Raw genomic sequence first — 19169 nt, forward strand, 5'->3', positions numbered from 1 at the left:
TGATTCACAGATCCCTGGGTGACAAGATTGCTGGAACCAGGGCCCTGTTCATCCCTGGCATTTCTCTGCTGAGAGTGCTCGTGAGGATGCCAGTCCGAAGAGTAGATTTTGGATTTGAAGGTGTTTGGCCACTAGGAATTAGACGGAGACCATCTTGTTTCCTCTAGGCCACCAAAGAGCCACTGGATGGTAATACTGCTCACTTGATAATACTTCTTGCTCCTGTGGGCTGGATCTAAACTGGAGGCTGAGTGGTAAAATGCTCCTCACCTCACTACCCATCTCAGAGAATCCAGATGGGGCAGGATTTTCAGAAGTGCTTAATTGCATTAAGAACACGAGTCCCAGTGGAAGCCAATGGGACGTCTGTCGATTTCAGATAGTCACATGCCCCCCCTCACCAGAGCCCCTCACAGTCTTTAATGTATTGATCCACATGATGCCCTTGGGATGTAGAGTGATGCGATTGCCCCCATTTTCCAGGAGGGGAACTGAGGCACAGAAAGGCTAAGGGACTTAGTCAAGGTCACATAGGAAATCTGTGGCAGAGCAGGGACTAAAACCCAGGTCTCTCAAGACTTAGGCCAGGGCCCCAACCACTGGGCCATCCATGTTCTCTTACATCATTTAGGTGCTTTTGAAAACCTCACCCATAATTTTCATGGAAAGCAACAGAGATGCTGGATGAAGTGGTACACAGGGCTGGTCCACTGAGCCTCTTAACTGAGAGATCTGCACCCACATTCTGAACACCTTTAAAAAACAAGTAGGCCAGTGAAGTCAATGAGGTTACCCCAGGGATAAGTTTACTAGTGTTCTTGTCCTAGCCTCTAGTGGTTGGCGGTCCACTATTCAGTTATGCGCGGCCAGCGTTCTTTACTCAGGGGAGGCATAGGACTGGGTTAAACAGGTTGTGGTCTAGGTCAGGACATAGTTTTGGACAGCCCTATGGAGGAAGCTAGTACAATGCCTGCTGGTAATATGCCTTGCTAAAGCCAGTGCAGTCAGCCCCTCACTTTCACAGTGCAAATGAAAACATAGCAGCCGTCTTCTCCAGCTAGGACATCATCAGCTGTGATCTTCCATTGGGCCTATTAATCTTTGCATTCTCCAGGAGGGATGATGAAGATCCTCCATTCATTTACAGTGTGTGTGAGATGAGGAGGAGGAATCATGAAACTGCTTTATTGACAGCACCATATCTGCAGCTTCTTAACCTCATCCCTTGAACATTCCACAGTCCCACCAGATCTCACTGGCGAGGCTAATGGAGTATCAAAAGACCAAGTCCAGGTCTCGTTGAAGTAAATGGGAGTTTTGCCCTGGGTTTTAGTGTTTGTAGGCTTTGCCCAAAGCGCTATTTTTACACTTGTTAATTAATTAATTAATCATGTTTCTTATGGTAGTGGCTAAGGGCCAACCAAGAATGGCACCAGATTGTGTTAGGTACTGTACAAATACAGAGTAATCGTCTTTAGTTTTTGCAGATAAACCTAGATATTCAATTAATGTTATAGGGGAAAATGGTCTCTAGTAGTTACAGACTTCGATTGTGATGCAGGACTCCTGGGTAGTATCACTAGTGATGTTGATATGTAACATCCATGGAACTCAGTAGTTCTCAAACTTTTGTACTGGTGACCCCTTTCACATAGCAAGCCTCTGAGTGTGACCCTCCCGTATAAATTAAAAGCACGTTTAAATGTATTTAACCCCATTATAAATGCTGGATGCAATGTGGGGTTTGGGGTGGAGGCTGACAGCTCGCGACCCCCAATGTAATAACCTCATGACCCCCTGAGGGGTCCCGACCCCCAGTTTGAGAACCGCTGATATAACTCCTTTGTGCCTCAGTTTACCCCATGAACACTGGCAATAACACTACCCTTCTCTCACATGGAGGATTAATTCATCAATGTTTGTAACATGAATTAAGCTCTTTCAGAGAAAGATGCTGTACTCTACGGAGTCATATTCTTATTTACTATTCCTCACCATTTTTAAAAATCCTCTTGACATTATTTTGAACGGTGTATTTTCACCCTAGTTTTTCACTTCTAGTCTCTATATAAAAAGGCACCATGGGGTATCTTTTCTGATCAGTTATTTTTATTGTCACCTTATCTTCCCCCACTCAGCTTGTCTTTTTCATCCACCTGTTGAATCCAGTCTGTCATTCAGATTGCGAGCTGGCCAGGGTAAGGTCTGTCTTCCTTGTTACATGTCTGTACAACACCTAGCACAATTGCTCTGTGATTGGTTTCAGAGTAGCAGCCGTGTTAGTCTGTATTTGCAAAAAGAAAAGGAGGACTTGTGGCACCTTAGAGACTAACAAATTTATTGGAGCATAAGCTTTCGTGAGCTACAGCTCACTTCATCGGATGCATTCAGTGGAAAATACAGTGGGGAGATTTATATACACAGAGATTGACGTTCCTAGGCACTGTTGCTATACAAATAAATCATAATAATATCAATAGTTTCTGTAGATAGATAATATATATTATACATTATCCAGCTATAATACAGTGCGCCTGCAGGCCACATTATCTCTTCAAAAAACTGGCGGGTATTTGTAACCTCCATTAGTGCTGACTTGCCAACATGTATGGGCCGTACAAAGCATGAGGTTGCCATTAAACGCCTTTGAATTATTAGTGGCTTGCTAATGTTTTAGCCTGAAAGTGGATTGTGTGTCTTGCCCCCATAGTCTCCCAGTGCCTTTGGCCTTTTAACTCTCCCATCCCTTTAGTTTCCCTGGGGTTTGTGGGGTTGTATCAGTGGGGTTAATGAATTGTGACACCTCTAGGGAAAGGTTTCTCCATCATTAGCCTACTGCTTTTCTCCTCTCCCTCCTCCCCCGGGCATGGCACCAAGCCTGCTGCCAGCCAGCGGGATTAATTCTTCATTCTCACAGAGAGAAAGTTCACTCCCCAGTGAAAAGCAAACAGGACAGAGAAGTGTGCGAAAGTAAGATTCAGTGTTAAATATGCAGTGCGAGATGCAAGGATTTAGCCACATGGTTCCCTTTAATGTTACTGGAAGGCTGTGAAGGAGGAGAGGCATCTATTTTGAAAGAGAGGAAAGCTGGATCTTTTTCCACCATAGGAACAAAGGAACTGCCGTCCCATATCAGAGCAGTAGGTGCTCAGATACTATTAGCAGTAGAGAACCCTAATATAGAATAGGTTTCAGCTCCTGTATTTTCACTTCATGCGTCTGATGGAGCTTATGCCCAAATAAATTTGTTAGTCTCTAAGGTGCCACAAGGACTCCTCATGATAGATAGAATAGTCTGTCTCTGATGGTGGCCAAGACCAGATGTTTCAGAATCCAGAGTAATGGACAAGTGTAAGATAACCTGTCCTAGGGAAATTTCTTTGTGACTCTCACAATTACTGATTTGCTTATGCCCTGATCCGTGAGGATTGATATCCCTTCCATTTTTTATCCTAATATCCTGTGGCAGTGAATTCCACAGGTTAAATTTGCATCATATTACATTTGTTGCAATTCAGTTTAATTGCATATCCACTTCTATTGGTGACCTGAAAAAGGGTAAATAGGAACACCTGATTTACCTTCTCTAGAGTGTTTATATTGTATACCTTTATCATGTCAGCCCTCCCTATTAGCCTCCTCTCTAAGCAACCCTAATCTTTTTCAGTCACTGGAAATCTTTTCATGCCGTTTCTGCTGTACCTCATTTGGAATGGGGTGCCCCAGACCTGAACACAGTAATTTCAATGAGGGTGTACAATTCAATTATGTAATGGCATCATAATATTTTCAGTAGTATTTTGTGCATTCTAACATTTGTTTGCTTTTGGCTGCTGTTCAAACATGGGGGAAAAGATTTGAATTCAGTTCAAGGGATAAGTGAAAATTTTGACTGTTCATTCTCCAGTCCCACCCAAACCAGTTTACCCCAGGCTGTAAATACTGAGCTCCGTAGGGATAGGTTGAGGACCACAGTCTGCTCTCATTGAGGCTGGTGTGAATCTGGAGTTATTCTGTTCACTTCAGTGGGATGAAACTTGGTCTATACTGGCATACCTGAGAACAGAATTGAATTTTAATAGCCAAATTTGCCCTTTTGCACAGGCCTATTTGGCCTTAAAAAATTAATCAGAGGTTAATCAGAGGTCTTTTTGTTTTGTTTCCTAAACCAGAGTTCTCTTTGGAGAGCTAAAAACAATGTGTGACGTGGCAGACATTTTGAATTAATTTATGAGTAATATAATAACTGAGAAATTGTGCAGGAGTACATAATTGCCATGGGAATATATATGGAAATGTATTTGCCTGGCATATACAGTGGTGATATGCACTTATTTCACAGTTACTTCCCATGCAATTGCTATCAAAACTTGCAACAATTTCATTTGGTCAAGTAAAGTGAAGTAACTGGGGAATTACCCAGTGCACACACTTTTCTAATAGCCGTTAAATGAGAACTTGGATCATATTTTGTGGAGCCACATTCGGCTCAGGTTGCATGCTTGCAACAAACTGCGGGATTTCATCAATGACTTACCCATTTAAGAATGTCTGGGGAGCACAGGTCAAATATTCCACTGACGATCTGTTAGAGACCACTTTTATAAAGAGGGACAGTGCTGCTAAAATAGCATTGTCTGGAATATTTGAAAGTGTGATATAGGTTAAATAGCTCGATGAACTACTCAAAATGTACACTCTAAAGACTGGCATTATTTTTTCTCTCTTTTTCTTTGTGTCATCCAGTTTTCTCCTAGTTTTCTCCTGCCTGGTACTATCCGTCTTTTCAACCATCGATGAGTATCAGAACAGCTCAGAAGGGGCCCTCTACATCCTGGTAAGTTGGGAGTTGCAAACATAAGACAGAGCATGAGCAAGAAACAATGCTGGGCTTTTCAAACATGGCACGCATTTGAGCTGTGGTGTTCAGGATGGATGGTGCAGAGGCTATGTCTGAGAACTGGCTGAGACATCACCGGGGCATGAAGAGATTTAGCCTTCTAAGTGAGGGATAAGCATTTTCTCTCTATGCAAACATTTGTCTGGATTTGACATGCTTTCCAACCCCAAGCCATGTAAATCTTTAAAAGCAAGCACTGAAGAGTAAGACCCCTTGGAAGGAATGGGGAGCATTTGTATTAACCTGTAAAAATCCTGAAGATCCAACAATACCCACTTTCTCTTAAGGTGAAAGACAAATATGACTCCAAATCTGAGCTGGTGTATTAGCTCCTGGTGCCACCTGGTTCATTTTGAATCATCTTTAATTTTTCTTGTCTCTGTTTCAGGTCTGGGTAACAATAACACTGCATTTAGCCTGCACTCACAGGGCCAAAATCAATTATTATTTACACTGAGTGTAAATCTGAAGTCATCTGGATTTGCCCCAATGTAAAAGAGGAAAGAATGTGACTCACAGTGTCAAGGATGACTTTAAAAACCTGAACTGGTGCATGTTCAATATGTGTGTGTGTGTGTGTGTGTGTGTGTTTCTCTGCAATTGCAAAATCCTGCAGTATTGTGGGCCTGCATTTAGAAGTTGGTTTGATGCCCGTTTAAAAGTGTGGCCTTAAATGGCAAGTACTCCTTTTCTTTAAGCTGACATTGTACCACAGCAGAATCAGCCTAGGTGAGTTGCCTCCGTTCCCCATGCTATACATTTCTGCATTTATCTGAGCTGACATAAAGCCGAATGGTTTTACTACTTAAACAGCTTGGCATGCTTTCCACTGACAATTTGGCTTCCAGTAACATGCTGAGTGATAGGTAGCAGAATTCCTGTTGGCACAGATGCTTACTTCATAGGGCTCCCAGAATTCATCGCATCTCCCTGTCTTTGCCTTTCCCGTCCTCCACTCCCACTCCGCACATCAACCAGATACCAGAAGCTAGTGAAAGCTTAATGAGAGTCCTGTACGACTCAGCGTCAGCCCACGTGAGGCAAACACCATGAGTGAAGAAATCAGAGAACGTAACATACTGACAGCGAGCGGAGCTTTGTAGCACGGTGGGCTCATTCCCTCTGTATCTTTGTTTGTGGGGAGAAAAGCAACTGTGTGTTGGCACAAACGGCGGGTCAATAGTGAAGTGTCTCAACTGGCGAGGCAGAAGGCTGTTGGAACAGGGTAGGAACTCAGTCGAGACTGGTGTGGATTTTCAGGTAGTTTGGGTTAACCCATTAGAGTTCAGAAACCACTATATATATATATATACAGTATATATACTTAGACTCAGAAGAACACAGGCCCAGACTTTCCAAGGAGCTTGGGACCAGACTTTCAATTGCTCAGCACTGATAATTGGGCCAGATTTTCAGAAGATCTCAGGTCCCACTTAGACACCGAAATAAGGATATAAGGTGCTTACCCTCCAGCTGCTCCTGTTGTGACCCTTGTCTTCAGATTTTTCAGAATTGATCAGTGCCCAATGGATTGAGCTCTTTTAAAAATCTGGCTCATAATTCTCTTTCCCCCATCACCTCCCTCGGGTGACAAAAATAGGAAACGGTCAGTTCTGGGCCAAAGCTAAACTTTTGTCTCCCTACAGAGCTAAAACTGTCTTGCCAAGGGAAAGATCAACTTTGTAATGAGGGAGAAGGTTTCAAAATAGGGATGGACTTGAACACAGCATCCCATGCTAAATAACAACCCCTCCCCCAAATTTTGGAGGAATTTGAAAGCTGAATCTGGATCTTAACCTGACTCTAGCAATTAGTCTCTATCTTTATCTTGCATCACAGTCTCATCTCTTTGGAACTGTTAGAACTCAAGATCCAGATCCCAGTTTTGTGGCCTGATTCCATTTTTTGGTCAGAGTCACAATTCTCCTCAGAAAGGACTGTAACAGTGAGGAACAAAATGAGCTTTATTAGTAGATGCTGTTTCAGCCCTCTGCATTGAATCTGCAACACTTTCTTCCCTGTGCCTTCTTCCTGGACTAATTGCATTGTCTCCCATGCAGGAAATAGTCACCATCGTGGTGTTTGGTGTGGAATACTTCGTGAGAATCTGGGCTGCCGGTTGCTGCTGTCGATACCGGGGCTGGAGGGGAAGGTTAAAATTTGCCCGCAAACCCTTCTGTGTGATTGGTAAGAACTGCTGCCCAGCAGTGGGTTTGATGGATGGCAGCAGCTACTGCTGAGAGTGCACAACGAATGGGATTAAGGCCTCGTGGGCTGTGCTCAGGATGACCGCTGAATTTGCTGTACTTTGGGTCAAGGGGAGCTGTCTGGTTTGCTTAGTGGGCCCAAGGCCTCCCTGGGAGGAATGCGTAGTATTAGTGTAGAGGTCCTAGAGGGAGCTAGAGGACAGTGAGCCCGCCATGGAGTATTCGGGCTTATTGTAGGCCTGGGCCTGATTCTGAGCTACTGCATTCTCATGGTTGGAGCAGGGATGGAAGACGGGGCAAAGGTGGTTGCAACCCACCTTTGTGTTCTTCGTGTTCTGGACCTGTGCAGGGCCCTGCCCAGTCCCAGATAAAGTTAGAGCAACTTCAGAATGGCATAAAGTGACCTTTGATGTGGCTGCCGCTCCTATGCCCAGATAAAGCGGGGAGAGTTGAGTGCAAGGCCAGCCACCTAGCCTCATAAAAAACAACCAACCAAACACAAACCAAGCCCAAACTCCATGGTTATAGAAACAAAACCAGGTTGCCATTCCAGTAACTGTGGCTGCTCAGCAGAGAATGCTGCTGACCCCTCATACCCTTTGTAGTAAGATGCTATACAGGATGAAAGAGGTGGTGGATGCAAAGCTTAGGGAAGAGGAGGCTGGATACAGGCCCAAATGATCCTGGGTAGATCAGATATTCACACTAAGGCCTATGATAGAACGATGCATAGAACGTATTATCAATGCCATTGACTTTCAAAAGTCATTGGACAGCCTGCATAGACGTACGTTGTGCAAGATTCTTCAGTCTTACGGAATTCCAGCTGACGTCATCAACATCATCAACATAAAGAGCACTGGAAGGGTGAATAACCAGATAGCAGAGTGGTTCAGTGTGGATGCTGGCGTGAAGCAGGGCTGTGTTCGATCTCTGCTGTTGTTTGGCATTGCCATAGACTAGATAATGAAAGATTATTAGCAGCACAAACACTGACATAGCCTGGGTAGATGGCAAACACCTAGAAGATCTCGGCTTTGCTGTTGATGTCATGCGCTTGAGCAATACCCCTCAAAAGCAACAGAGATAGAATCTTTAGCAAAAACAGCAGGCCAAGCAGGGCTCAAAATCAGTTACACCAAAACAAATATTTTTGAAACCCAGATGTCAAGCAGTAACATTGTATCAGAGGGCAAAAAGATCCAGGAAGTAGAACAGCTCAGTTAGCTGGTCAGCACCGTACTAGCCAACGGAAATGTCAAGAAAGAAGTGACATCAAGGATAGGAAAGGCATCCGCAGCATTAAAGTAACTCAGCAATGTATGGAAATCAAAGCTAAACGGCACCAAAACAAAAGGGAGGATTTTCCACTCAAATGTAACCTCAAAGCCAACATATGGCTATGAGAGCTGAAGATTTATTAAAGTGTTAGCTAGAAACCTAGATCCCTTTGAAAACAAGGGCTTAGGAAAGATTCAGGGCATAGGGTGGAGAGACTTCACCACCCACAAAGAGATCCAAGAACTCATCAACCTGCAGCTGGTCTCCGCTAGACTTAGAAGGAAGCACTGGCCATATCTGGAGCATGTACTCCAGATGCACAGACTCCTCCACGAAGCTGTCAAGTGAAAACCAACTGGTGTGAGGAAACAGGGAGCCTGAGAGAAATCTTAGCAGGGAGGGCAGAACAGCTGATCTCAATACCCTGGAGCAGATGGAAGCAGCAGCTAATGACAGAGCGGGATGAAAGAGGTTGTTTTCTTCCCTCTGTGCCAACATGGGTGTGAGAAGGATGCAATAATATAAGTGTAGTTCAGAATCAGGCCCTTTGGGTCTCCTTTGAGAGGAGAAGTGATCTAACCGTTAGAACATGGGGATGGGAGCTAGGGTCTGGGGTTCTGTGTCTGACAAGTCACTCTGTATCTCCATTTGCCTTTCCATAAGACTGATATTACAGTAATTATCTGCCTCACAAGGGAGTTATAAACCTTAATTAATTATTGGCTGTAAAGTTCTTTGAGATTCTGTGGTGGAAGGGGCTGTCTCTGTGCAAAGCAGTTACTTTTAACAGGGTGAGGTGGGGTCAGAGGTGGGCAGGGAGAGGAAGAGAAGGGATGCATTTGTTCTCAGTGCTTTCTAGAGATGGGCTTAAGCCACCACATTTGGATCTGGACCCTGATTTGACCATCACAGAGCTGGGGATGCTTTATGCAGGGTTTTGGTTTAGCCCATTATAAAACCAGAGACATCTACAAAATTCATGTAGTGATCTGAATGATGGTTTTCAGATCCCTGAAAGCACTGGGGTATTGAGACCTAGGCTTTTGCTTTGGGCAAAGGTGGGTGCTTTTAGTACTCCCATGCACCCACCTTTCCTCCATCAGTGGCAGAAACAGGCCTTCCTAAAACACAGCCCTTTAGGTTTTCCTGAATGCGTTGGGCAGTGAGACTCCCATGTCAAGGTGGACCTTAGAAACAGCAGTACACTGGCTAAAGAAGATCGTGCACCTCTGCTGATGCACTTTGCAGAGGCTTATTCCAGGCTAGAAATGTTGCATTGTGCATCAAGCCAGAATTCAATCTTTAGAGTCTTGGCAACCTTTCTCCCGGTGGAGGAGGTGTGAGGAGAAGAGGAATGTGAATTTCATTAAACCGTGCAGTGAATCACACAGCGTGGGTTAATATTAGTTGTACGTGGCCATGTGCTTCCTCCATAGGATGTGACAGACACATCACTCATTTTTATAACAGACACACACACGCGCGCACCTACCCCTATTCCCAATGGGCTTAGTAGCGGTTTATACGTGTCGGAATCTTTGAGGTGGTATGTTATCTTTTCTCCAGCTCTGCAGAGTTAGGAGCTCAGATACCGTGGAGATGGGTGCAGTGTAATACCCTGAATACCTGGATAGGAAAGACGAGGAAGAGGGAGAGGTGCTCAGGAGGCCAGCTGGGGGATGTGGCTGCCCAACACTGAGCAGTGAAGTGGGGTATCTGAGATGGGGGGGCCTGTGTGGATAAAGATGCTGTTCTAGGGTTTAGCCTGAGGAAGAAGCATCCATCCCTACACTGGCATGATCAGTCAATAGCAGAGTCACCACCAACCCTGACTGATGGTACCAAAACTGTTTTATTTCTTTCCACCAAACTGACTCCAGCTATAAGGGAAGGTGAGAACAGAGGTGATGAGTGAGGGGTCCTTTCCAGACCAAAGGCAAGGGGCTCACCCTAGAGTAGTGCCAGCCTGATGTCTCATCACCCACAGAGGTAGGAAAGACGGAGGAGTCCGTTTGTAAAAGCCCATCCAGGGGAGGTGATGGTTGGTGTGCGAGGTCCATGAAATCCTTCCTCTTACGCTCTGCTTCCTTGCAGACATCATGGTGCTGATTGCTTCCATTGCCGTGCTGGCAGCAGGATCCCAAGGGAATGTCTTTGCCACCTCGGCTCTCAGGAGTTTGCGGTTCCTGCAGATATTGCGCATGATACGAATGGACCGTAGAGGTGGTACCTGGAAGCTTCTGGGGTCTGTGGTCTATGCCCATAGCAAGGTGAGTTAGACCTGGATAACTGGACTGATCAGCTCCTTACACATTTTTCCTCACAATGAACACTACTTTGGTTCCCCCCGCCCTAATATTTTGATGCCTGGGTGATTATCATTTGTGGGAAGTACCTTGAAGGTGGCTGCAGTGGCTATTTTCAGAAGCAATGTGGGTTAGTAATTAGCCTGCACAAACCCACAGCCATGAAGGAGCTGGGAGGCTGGTTAAACTGCATCTGGCAGCAGCCAATACATATGTGATTAAATGCTGATGATGTTGCAAATGCTTTATATAAAGCATGTATTTCAAAGAGGCTGCATGTCTGAAAATTTACCCCTTGGGGTCATCCATTTGCAGATAGCGCCATCTTGACCATGTCGTCCTCCTAATCATTAATAAATGTATTAACTAGTCCCAGGCCCAGAACTGATCCCTAGCGTATTCCATTATTCACCTTCCAGCAGTTTGAGGAGCATTCATTCACAACAACATTTTGTTTCCTGTCACTTAGTCTATGACAATATTTTGTCCCTTATCTTGAGGTTTATTTGTTTTCCTTAAGAGCCTTAGCAAATTTATCAAAAGCTTAGTAAAAAATATCAGAAAACTACAGTCTACCAGGTTTCCTTCATCTGCTCTTGTATTAGCTTTGTCCAAGAATGTGACAGTTTGAAGATGCATAATTTACCTCTGACATACTTTGCTATGTAGTGAACGCGACCTTTCTTCTACAATTTGCTGAAATGTGGATATAGTGCATCTCAACAAACTAATAAGGTCTCTTAAAGAATCATTTTGTGGTTCTGAGGCTGGGGAAATGGGGAACCATCCTATTGCATCTGCAGTTTAATGTGATGAAGAGATACCTCAGTATTTGATTTAGCAACTTTGGTTATTGAAACCTTTTCCTTAGGTGTGGATCAAGTATGTGATCATTCTGACATTGTATGACTTCAGTGGAAAAATGAGAGAGAAAGATTGGGTGGTATCCTCTGATTCTGCACCATTAGGTGCTTTGCCATTCAGGTGAAATATTAAACCTAGAGCTGTGCAAAGTGTTCCCAAGGAAACCAGAGACAATACGATACCTAGCAGTTTCCTGATGTGTTACAAACTTCATCCAGGTTCCATTAGAAGATTTAAAGCCAATCAGGGCTTTTTGTTTTGGTGAATGAAACTTGGTGTTTCCCAGTGCATTTGCTTCACTTGGGTGTGAACCTTCACACAAAACTCCAGGGTCACAAGCCCCACCCAAATCCAAACCAAAGAAAACGTTCACATGAAGCTATGTGAACTAAAGCCAAGACCGTACAGCTTTCGTTAGACCACGCTCTCTTGTGTCGAACACTGATGGTTATCCAAGTAGTGGTGTTCTTCCTAAAGAAGTAGGAAATCATGAAAGTTCCAATAAGGTTAGGTGGCTTCTGCTGCTCAGCTTAAAATCTCTACTCCAGCTGCCTAACAGCCATGAGCTTGCCAGTTCAGTATATAATTCACTGTTATAAAGTTTTCTAGCAGGGGTAAGCCCACACTCAAATCCTGGGATCCAAACACCCCTGAAATGTGGGGATAAGATCCAGATGCATATTCAGACTTTGTAGGTGGTCTCCATCATGAGACCGATGTGCTTAGACCACTGGACTGGGACCCAGGAGATCAGTTCTCAACTCTAACACAGACTCTGCATGTGACCTCGGGCAAGTCTCTCTGGCCTGCATCCTCAAAGGTACTTAGAAATCAATTGGAGTTAGGCACCTAAATACTTTTGGGATCTGGGCCTTAATGACTCTCTGTCTCAGTTCCTCATCTTTCAAATGGGGATAGTAATACCTCCTGTCTCCCACCTTGTCTTATCTATTCAGGTGGTCAGTGCTTCAGGGCAGGGGCTGTCTCTACTTTATGTGTATATACTGCTCCTAGCACAGTGGGGCCCTGCCCATGTGGAGTGTCTGAACACTACTGTAATATTACTTCTACTAATAGTCTTGAAACCAAACCCCAGAGCTGAACACCCACAAACTTTGGGAAAGTTGAGCTTTGAACCCCGGCTCTGCATTCGGGGATACCCCGAGTATGAAATGCATAGTATGGAAACACATTATTCTATTCTGTTCCTTAACTATCTTGCAGGAGCTGATTACTGCCTGGTATATTGGCTTTCTGTGCCTCATTCTGGCCTCTTTCCTGGTGTACTTGGCCGAGAAAGGAGAAAATGAGCACTTTGATACATACGCAGATGCGCTCTGGTGGGGCCTGGTGAGTAATTTCCACAAAACAGCAGCTGCCGGTTATTAAAATGAAATGGCCATTAACCCTCCCATCCTTTATCACTTATGTGAGAAGTTGACTGATGCGAGTTTAGTTAGCATTATTATTAAATGGTTTCCAGCTATTCAGTTTAGTACTTTTCATCCCTTAGGGAATGCTACACTATCTCATTCCTTGAGTTAGCCAGATCATAGACAGCTACAGGAGAGGCACCCGCTGCTCCCAGGACTAGGGAAGGACAGTCTGGCCATTGCAACTTGGCACCAGCTGACCAAAAAGTGACTGTTTTAATGAGGTTCTGAAGGGAGCTGTGTTCAGCTCTGCAGGCGGGAGGTTAACCAGGGTAAAATGAAGCTTGGGCTATAGAAGGTGCCACTCAGCGGCTCCCCCCACGTGAGCACCTCGGAGATGTCACCATGTAGGTGTGTGTCTGGAGAGGGGTTGGACATCAGTTCTGTAGAGTTCAAGGAAGCTTAGCATCATGATGGGGGCGGGGGAGTGGAAAGAAAGGGAGGAAATGTGAGCAAAATCAGGAAAGGAGAAGAAGAATCAAACACTAAACAATGTTCGACTGTACTTGAAAATCATGGAGTGGAATGGCAATCAATTCAGACTTGCCCTATGCCAGCCTTGCACCATTGGGATATGAAACTACCAGTATTGTCTAGTGGCTTGAGCTGATCAAAGAGCCAGGAACTCCTGCCTGCTGATCTAAGCTCTGCTACAGGATATCATGTGGCCTTGGGCATGTCTCTTAACTTCTCTGTACCTCAGCTTTCCCACCTGTAAAATAGGAATAATGATGCTCTCCTACTTCACAGAGGGACGACCAGGATTAGTTAACTAATTCTCCTCTTACCTGAGGGCAACAGAGAGGAGAATTTAACTCATTTTTTGTAAAGTGCTTTGAATACTTCAAGCTACCTAGAGGTGCTAAGTATTACTACCCACGTTTCTTCTGGGATTGTGGCCACAAGGGGGCTTGTCAACCTTTCTCTGGATCCTCCCTCAATTAATTTTCCTCACTTATAAGGGTCCCTTATGCCTCAGGCAATTCCCATGAAACTGGCCTTATTCTTTAGGCAGCCTTGTTGGAATGTGATCTGCCTTCAAGCTTTGGTCTTCTGCAATGAGAGCAGTTCAGCAGAACCTAATTAATTCATGCTAATGACGGGGGGACTTGGCGTGGTGAGGGAATTTGGCCAGGGGAAAGATTCCCATTGGCTTCAGTGGGCTTTGGAGTAGACTCCTAGTGAATAAGCAACAAACAATGGGGACCAGAGTGAGCTCTGCGCTTAAGCAGGCACATAAAATGGAGGAGGAGTTCACTGGCCTTCCTACTTAAGCTTCGTACAAGCTGGACACAATCGTAGTCTTTAAACGCTGGGAGTTCAAGAGCTGTCTGAGGCAAGTTCTGCTGTTGTTAGTCCACTGGCATCCAAAAAGTGCTAGATACTGACCACAGACGAAGAATGGGATTTTCAAAGGTGCCTAAGGGCAGGCTGACGCTTACGGTGGCGTGTAGCGTACAGACACGGCATGCCCAACTAGCACGGGTATAAATAGCAGTGTAGATGGTGAGGCACTTCTTAGGCAAGTCGAGGGCCCTACGTGCCTGAACCCTCAGGTATACACCCTACATGGCTCTCTGCAGGCCAACGCAGTGCCTGCCCCATCTAAACTGCTATTTTTAGCATTGTAGTGTCCCCCCGCCTCCTGGCTCCTTTCCCCGTCTCAATGAAAGACTCTGGAAGCGGGGAAAGGCTCTACTCTGCCAGAGCCTTTCACTGCTGCGTGTTGCAAGACACCGCAGACAGTGGGGATGCATCCTGCTTTTCACTGCAGCGCCTAGGCAATGGAACTAGGGGTGCTGAGGGTGCTGCCTTACCCCCTGGCTTGAAGTGGTTTCCATCATATCCAGGGTTTACAGTGTGGGTCAATGGCTCTCAGCACCCCCACTGTGCAAATTGTTCCAGCACCCGTGCTGCAGCATGTAGCCACATGTGCCCTACAAGTGTAGACAAGATCTAAGTAACTTAGCAACACAAGTCCCATTGGACTTTAGCATTTTGGAGAATCCCACCCAAGTTCCACCCCTGAACAGTTGACCGGCTAAGACAGTAGGCTTCTTCCAAAGGGCTGGTAGAAAGGGATAAAGCACATAATCAACCAAAATATTTACTTAGCAAGCACTAAATCGCCTCAATCCTTAAATGTGCTTCAGCCAAGTCGGTGTTAGTTGGCGAACATCTCCTAGGCTTCCTGGAGGAAATGCTCCTCATACCAATCTTTTCAAAGCGGTCAGGACCATGGTTTTCAAGCTTGGTACAACACTTGTGCTCTGTGGGGTCACTGGGAATACCAGAGGCACAATGCTTCCAGGACCTCCCACTGGATATTACAACTCAATATCACCTCCTACCATGGACTTAGTTGCACCAGAACAGTTGAGCCATATCTAACAGAGATACTGAATTACTAAATGCATTTTGATCATGTATTTTGACAAGTGCTGTTTGCTTTTAATTATTCATAATAATACATCATAATGTGCTGTTAAATGCACTGGAGCATATTTTGTAAAAGAATGAGGTCTTAGTAATAGAATGCTTTCAGTCGTGAAGTCACTCTGCTATTAAATCTTTGCCGACAAGTGCAGAGAGGACACTGCTGTTTAGTTTTTCTGTGTGTGTGTGTATGTGTGAATTATTGGATTAGCAGATTAACAAAGGGAGAATTAACGAGGTTCTAATCTACTTTGTCTATTGTTCTCCTGCTCCAACACTTCTGGAAGCCAGTCTCGGCTTCAGTACAAAGCTTGTTAAAACCTACAGATGGGCCCCCAACCAAAATCCGAGATCTTAACAGCTCCAAGCTTTGGGAGGAATCATCTAATCCAACAATGGGAAGACTGTTGTTAGTAAATTGCTCATCAAGGTTTTCAAGCACATTGGTTACAGTTAGGAAAACAAAGCGTGGTTTGAAGTAACTAGAAAACAAACAATGAGAAAAATTCAAAGCCAAGTTAACTAATCTCCCCTCCCCTCCCCTCCAAGACAACTAGACTTGGAGCTATCTTTTTTATCTGTCAAATGGAGCTGCTCAAAAATGGGGAAAATATTGCAAACACTTCCTTAAATATTTTTCCTGTAGGTTTTTGTTCATTGATATTCAAAATTGCTCTGAAAATTTCCACTGAAAATTTGGAAAAGTTGTACTATCAAATAACCACTCGTACAGCTTCTGGTATTCCTCTTCAGAGCCTTATCGAGCCGTCACTCCCAACCCTGCTTCCATATTTCACTTTGTGTGAGGTCTAAATAGAAATTTAACTCCCTGGTTGCTGGAAGTCAGGGAACAGACAGCCACAGGGGGTTTGAAATCCAGGAGTGACCTGCTAGCCTCATTGAAATGAATGGGAGTTTTGTCATTGACATCAGTGGGGTCAGGATATCACCAAAGTTCCAAATTTTGCAAATTAGATTTTTCTTAGGGTAAGAACAAATCTTAACTTCGACTGTTCTGTCCACTGACCGTGGTCCTGAAATACTGATGAGTGGCCCTGGAACTGAAGGTGAATGATGTAGGGCAGAAGAACTACCTAAGACGAGTTTGTATCTAAGTTCAATCCTTCCTTACAGGATTGGATTTGTTTTTATGTCTGTAGCAACACTTTCTTTAATGGAGGAGAGATTGATCACACATTGCTTAGATTGCGAGCTCTTCAGGGCCGGGGGCTGGCTCTTTGTTATATATTTATACAGTGCCTAGCACAAGGGGGTCTGGCCTGTACGCACTACTTCAGTACAAAAATCAATAGCAACAAAGAGGTAGGTCTGAATTCAAACTCCAAATGCAAGCACCCCCCATATTTTGGGAATGTTTGGATCCTTTTCTGGATCTGCACTTAGTGGCTCTGGCCTAGATAACTCCCTGCTGAAATCTGTGTAGTAATCTCTCAGTGAATATAGAATAAAGCTGTTTCCAAGATATGTTTCAGTATAGAACAACCATCAAGATGCTTTTTGCTACATATTTTGTCTCAATGGCATCTAATGGAAAGATTTTGTAGTGCTTATGTCTATAAAATGCTTTAGGGAAAGCCACTGATTATATTTTTCTTCATATAAAAATGAGTTTGTTTTTAAGTTAATGTGCAGTAGGTTTAATTAACCCCATAGGTGCAGGGCTGGGGTGCAGTTTGAACCCTCAGAGGCAGCTGTGTCCAAAGCAGTTGTAGAGGAGGGGCAGTTTCAGTTCTGGAGAGGGATACATAGGAGTGCTGCTTGTAGAGGCTGCCTGGAAGATGTTCTGAATCACCGCATCCCTGCCTGCTTCACCCCCATCCTGGCTTGCTCCACCCACTTTGTGGGCTGTGCTGGACCACTTGGGGAAGCAGGGTTGTAGCCCGCTGTGACCTTGCTCTGGGCGGACTTTCCATTGCTGGAGGCTACAAGCCTAAGTTTCTCCATCCTTTGCCAGCAGAATCATGGCAGTAAAGCTATACCTGTCTCTTCTCCTGCATTCTAGAGGTCAAGGGTATCTTTGCAAATCTCCCACAACACACAAACATGCCAGCATCCCAACCCCTGCTTGGAATATTATAGCAATATAATCAGTAATATATTCACAGTTGTGAATCAGGCTGTATTAAGCAGCAGTAATTCGTACCTTCAGGGTACTGTGCCGTTTTGAAATTGGAAGGGAAGCCCGTTAATAGGCACTTTTGGAAAGATTAGGAATAAACAGTTTCAGACCTTTATGCGTGGAAATAACTCTGCCTCATTTGAAAGAGCCACAGCTGAAATGCTTGATGTGAGTTTGGGGAATCCCGCTATTTTTCTCAGTCCTGAAGGAGCCATTCCATCTCCTGCATGGACGCTTTGGACTAAAACGCATAAGCCTTCTCCCCAGAAGGCAGTGATGTGTATACGCCTGTTTAATGAAAAAAGCTGCCCATTCTGAGGGACGGATGTAAAAGCTCGTACCCCTCTGCACAGTGTGCAGGAAGGATGGCCTGGTGGTTATCACACTGGACTGGCAATCAGAGGCTCTGGGTGCAGTGCCTAGCTCTGCCACAGATTCCCTGGATGAATGTAGGCAAGATAAGCTGTAGAAAGGGGCCCTAGGACTGGTGTAAACTCCACAGCACCTCTTTGGAACCCCTCCCTCCTCCTGCAGAGGTGGTCTGGGACCAGCTGGGGTGGTCCAGAGAATGAAGGGAGAGAGCGGGACGGGAGGAGGCATGGCTGGGGTGATCATGTGCCTGGGAGATGTGTGCCCTGCCAATGGCACTAGGGAAGCCCCATAGTAGCAGAGATACAAGCTGCCTCCTGGCACCAAGGAAGGGTTAAATCTGGTCTTCCGAGCCTCAGCTTCCCCCACTGTGAAATGGGGATAGCAATATATGGGGTGCATGAGGATACATCCACAAATCTTTGGGAGGGGCTGAGATACTCGGGTGATGGGGATGCTGTACGTGCCGAGGCAGATGGCTAGAACACCTCTGAAGTTGCCTTGGCAAGACGCCATTTCCCCCCTGTAGGCAGAGTGTCTGTGGCAGTACGTTGTTGATTGTAACTGGCTGTTTCTGTGGCTGCTGCTGGTGGCAGCCATTGTGCTAAGGGCAGATACGTAGGCACAAGAAAGAAAGAATTTGTGACAGTGCTGTGAGTGAATTGTAGAAATGCCGGGCTGGAAGGGAACCTCGAGGTGCCATGGGGTCCAGCACACACTGAGGCAGGATTAAGTATACCTAGATAATCTCTGACAGAAATTTGTCTAACCTGTTCTTAAACACCTCAAGGGGTGGGGATTCCGCAACCAGCTAGGTAACCTAACCCAGAGCTTATAATTAGAAAGTTTTTCCTAATATCTAACCTAAGTCTCCCTGGCTGCAAAGCCGATTACTTCTTGTCCTGCCCTTGATGGACCTGGAGAACAATTGGTCACTGTCCTTTTTTACATATTTGAAGACTGTTATGTCCCCACTGAGCCTTCTGTTCTCTAGACTAAACAGATCAGTTTTTCAATTCGTGTAAACCAGATTCCACTGTGAAAAGATATAGCAAGCCGAGGAACTTTGCACTGCCTCTGTAACAGCAACACACTAAGTACTCAGCAACGTGGCTCCGTTGCTCTAGAGAACATAAAAGATCCTGTAACCTTCTCTACGGGCTCCAACACCCCTCTGTGCATATGTATTTCTATTGAAATAGCCACTGTGATGAATATGCCAGTGAAGTACCC

At 45.0% G+C, this 19169-nt stretch overlaps 1 protein-coding gene across 15 annotated transcripts in view; it reads left to right on the forward strand.

The window, feature by feature from the left end:
* The window catches only part of KCNQ2 (potassium voltage-gated channel subfamily Q member 2), a 121427-nt gene that overhangs the window by 40087 nt on the left and 62171 nt on the right, over nucleotides 1-19169 (forward strand). For all 15 annotated transcript variants that reach the window (XM_074969509.1, XM_074969508.1, XM_074969511.1 and 12 more), the window contains exons 2-5: nucleotides 4747-4837; nucleotides 6961-7087; nucleotides 10483-10658; nucleotides 12783-12908. In XM_074969509.1, the coding sequence (XP_074825610.1) occupies nucleotides 4747-4837; nucleotides 6961-7087; nucleotides 10483-10658; nucleotides 12783-12908 (520 nt within the window). The remainder of the gene's footprint in view (nucleotides 1-4746; nucleotides 4838-6960; nucleotides 7088-10482; nucleotides 10659-12782; nucleotides 12909-19169) is intronic.

This window comes from Natator depressus, chromosome 13, assembly GCF_965152275.1.
Source record: "Natator depressus isolate rNatDep1 chromosome 13, rNatDep2.hap1, whole genome shotgun sequence".
In the NCBI taxonomy this organism is placed as follows: domain Eukaryota; kingdom Metazoa; phylum Chordata; order Testudines; family Cheloniidae; genus Natator; species Natator depressus.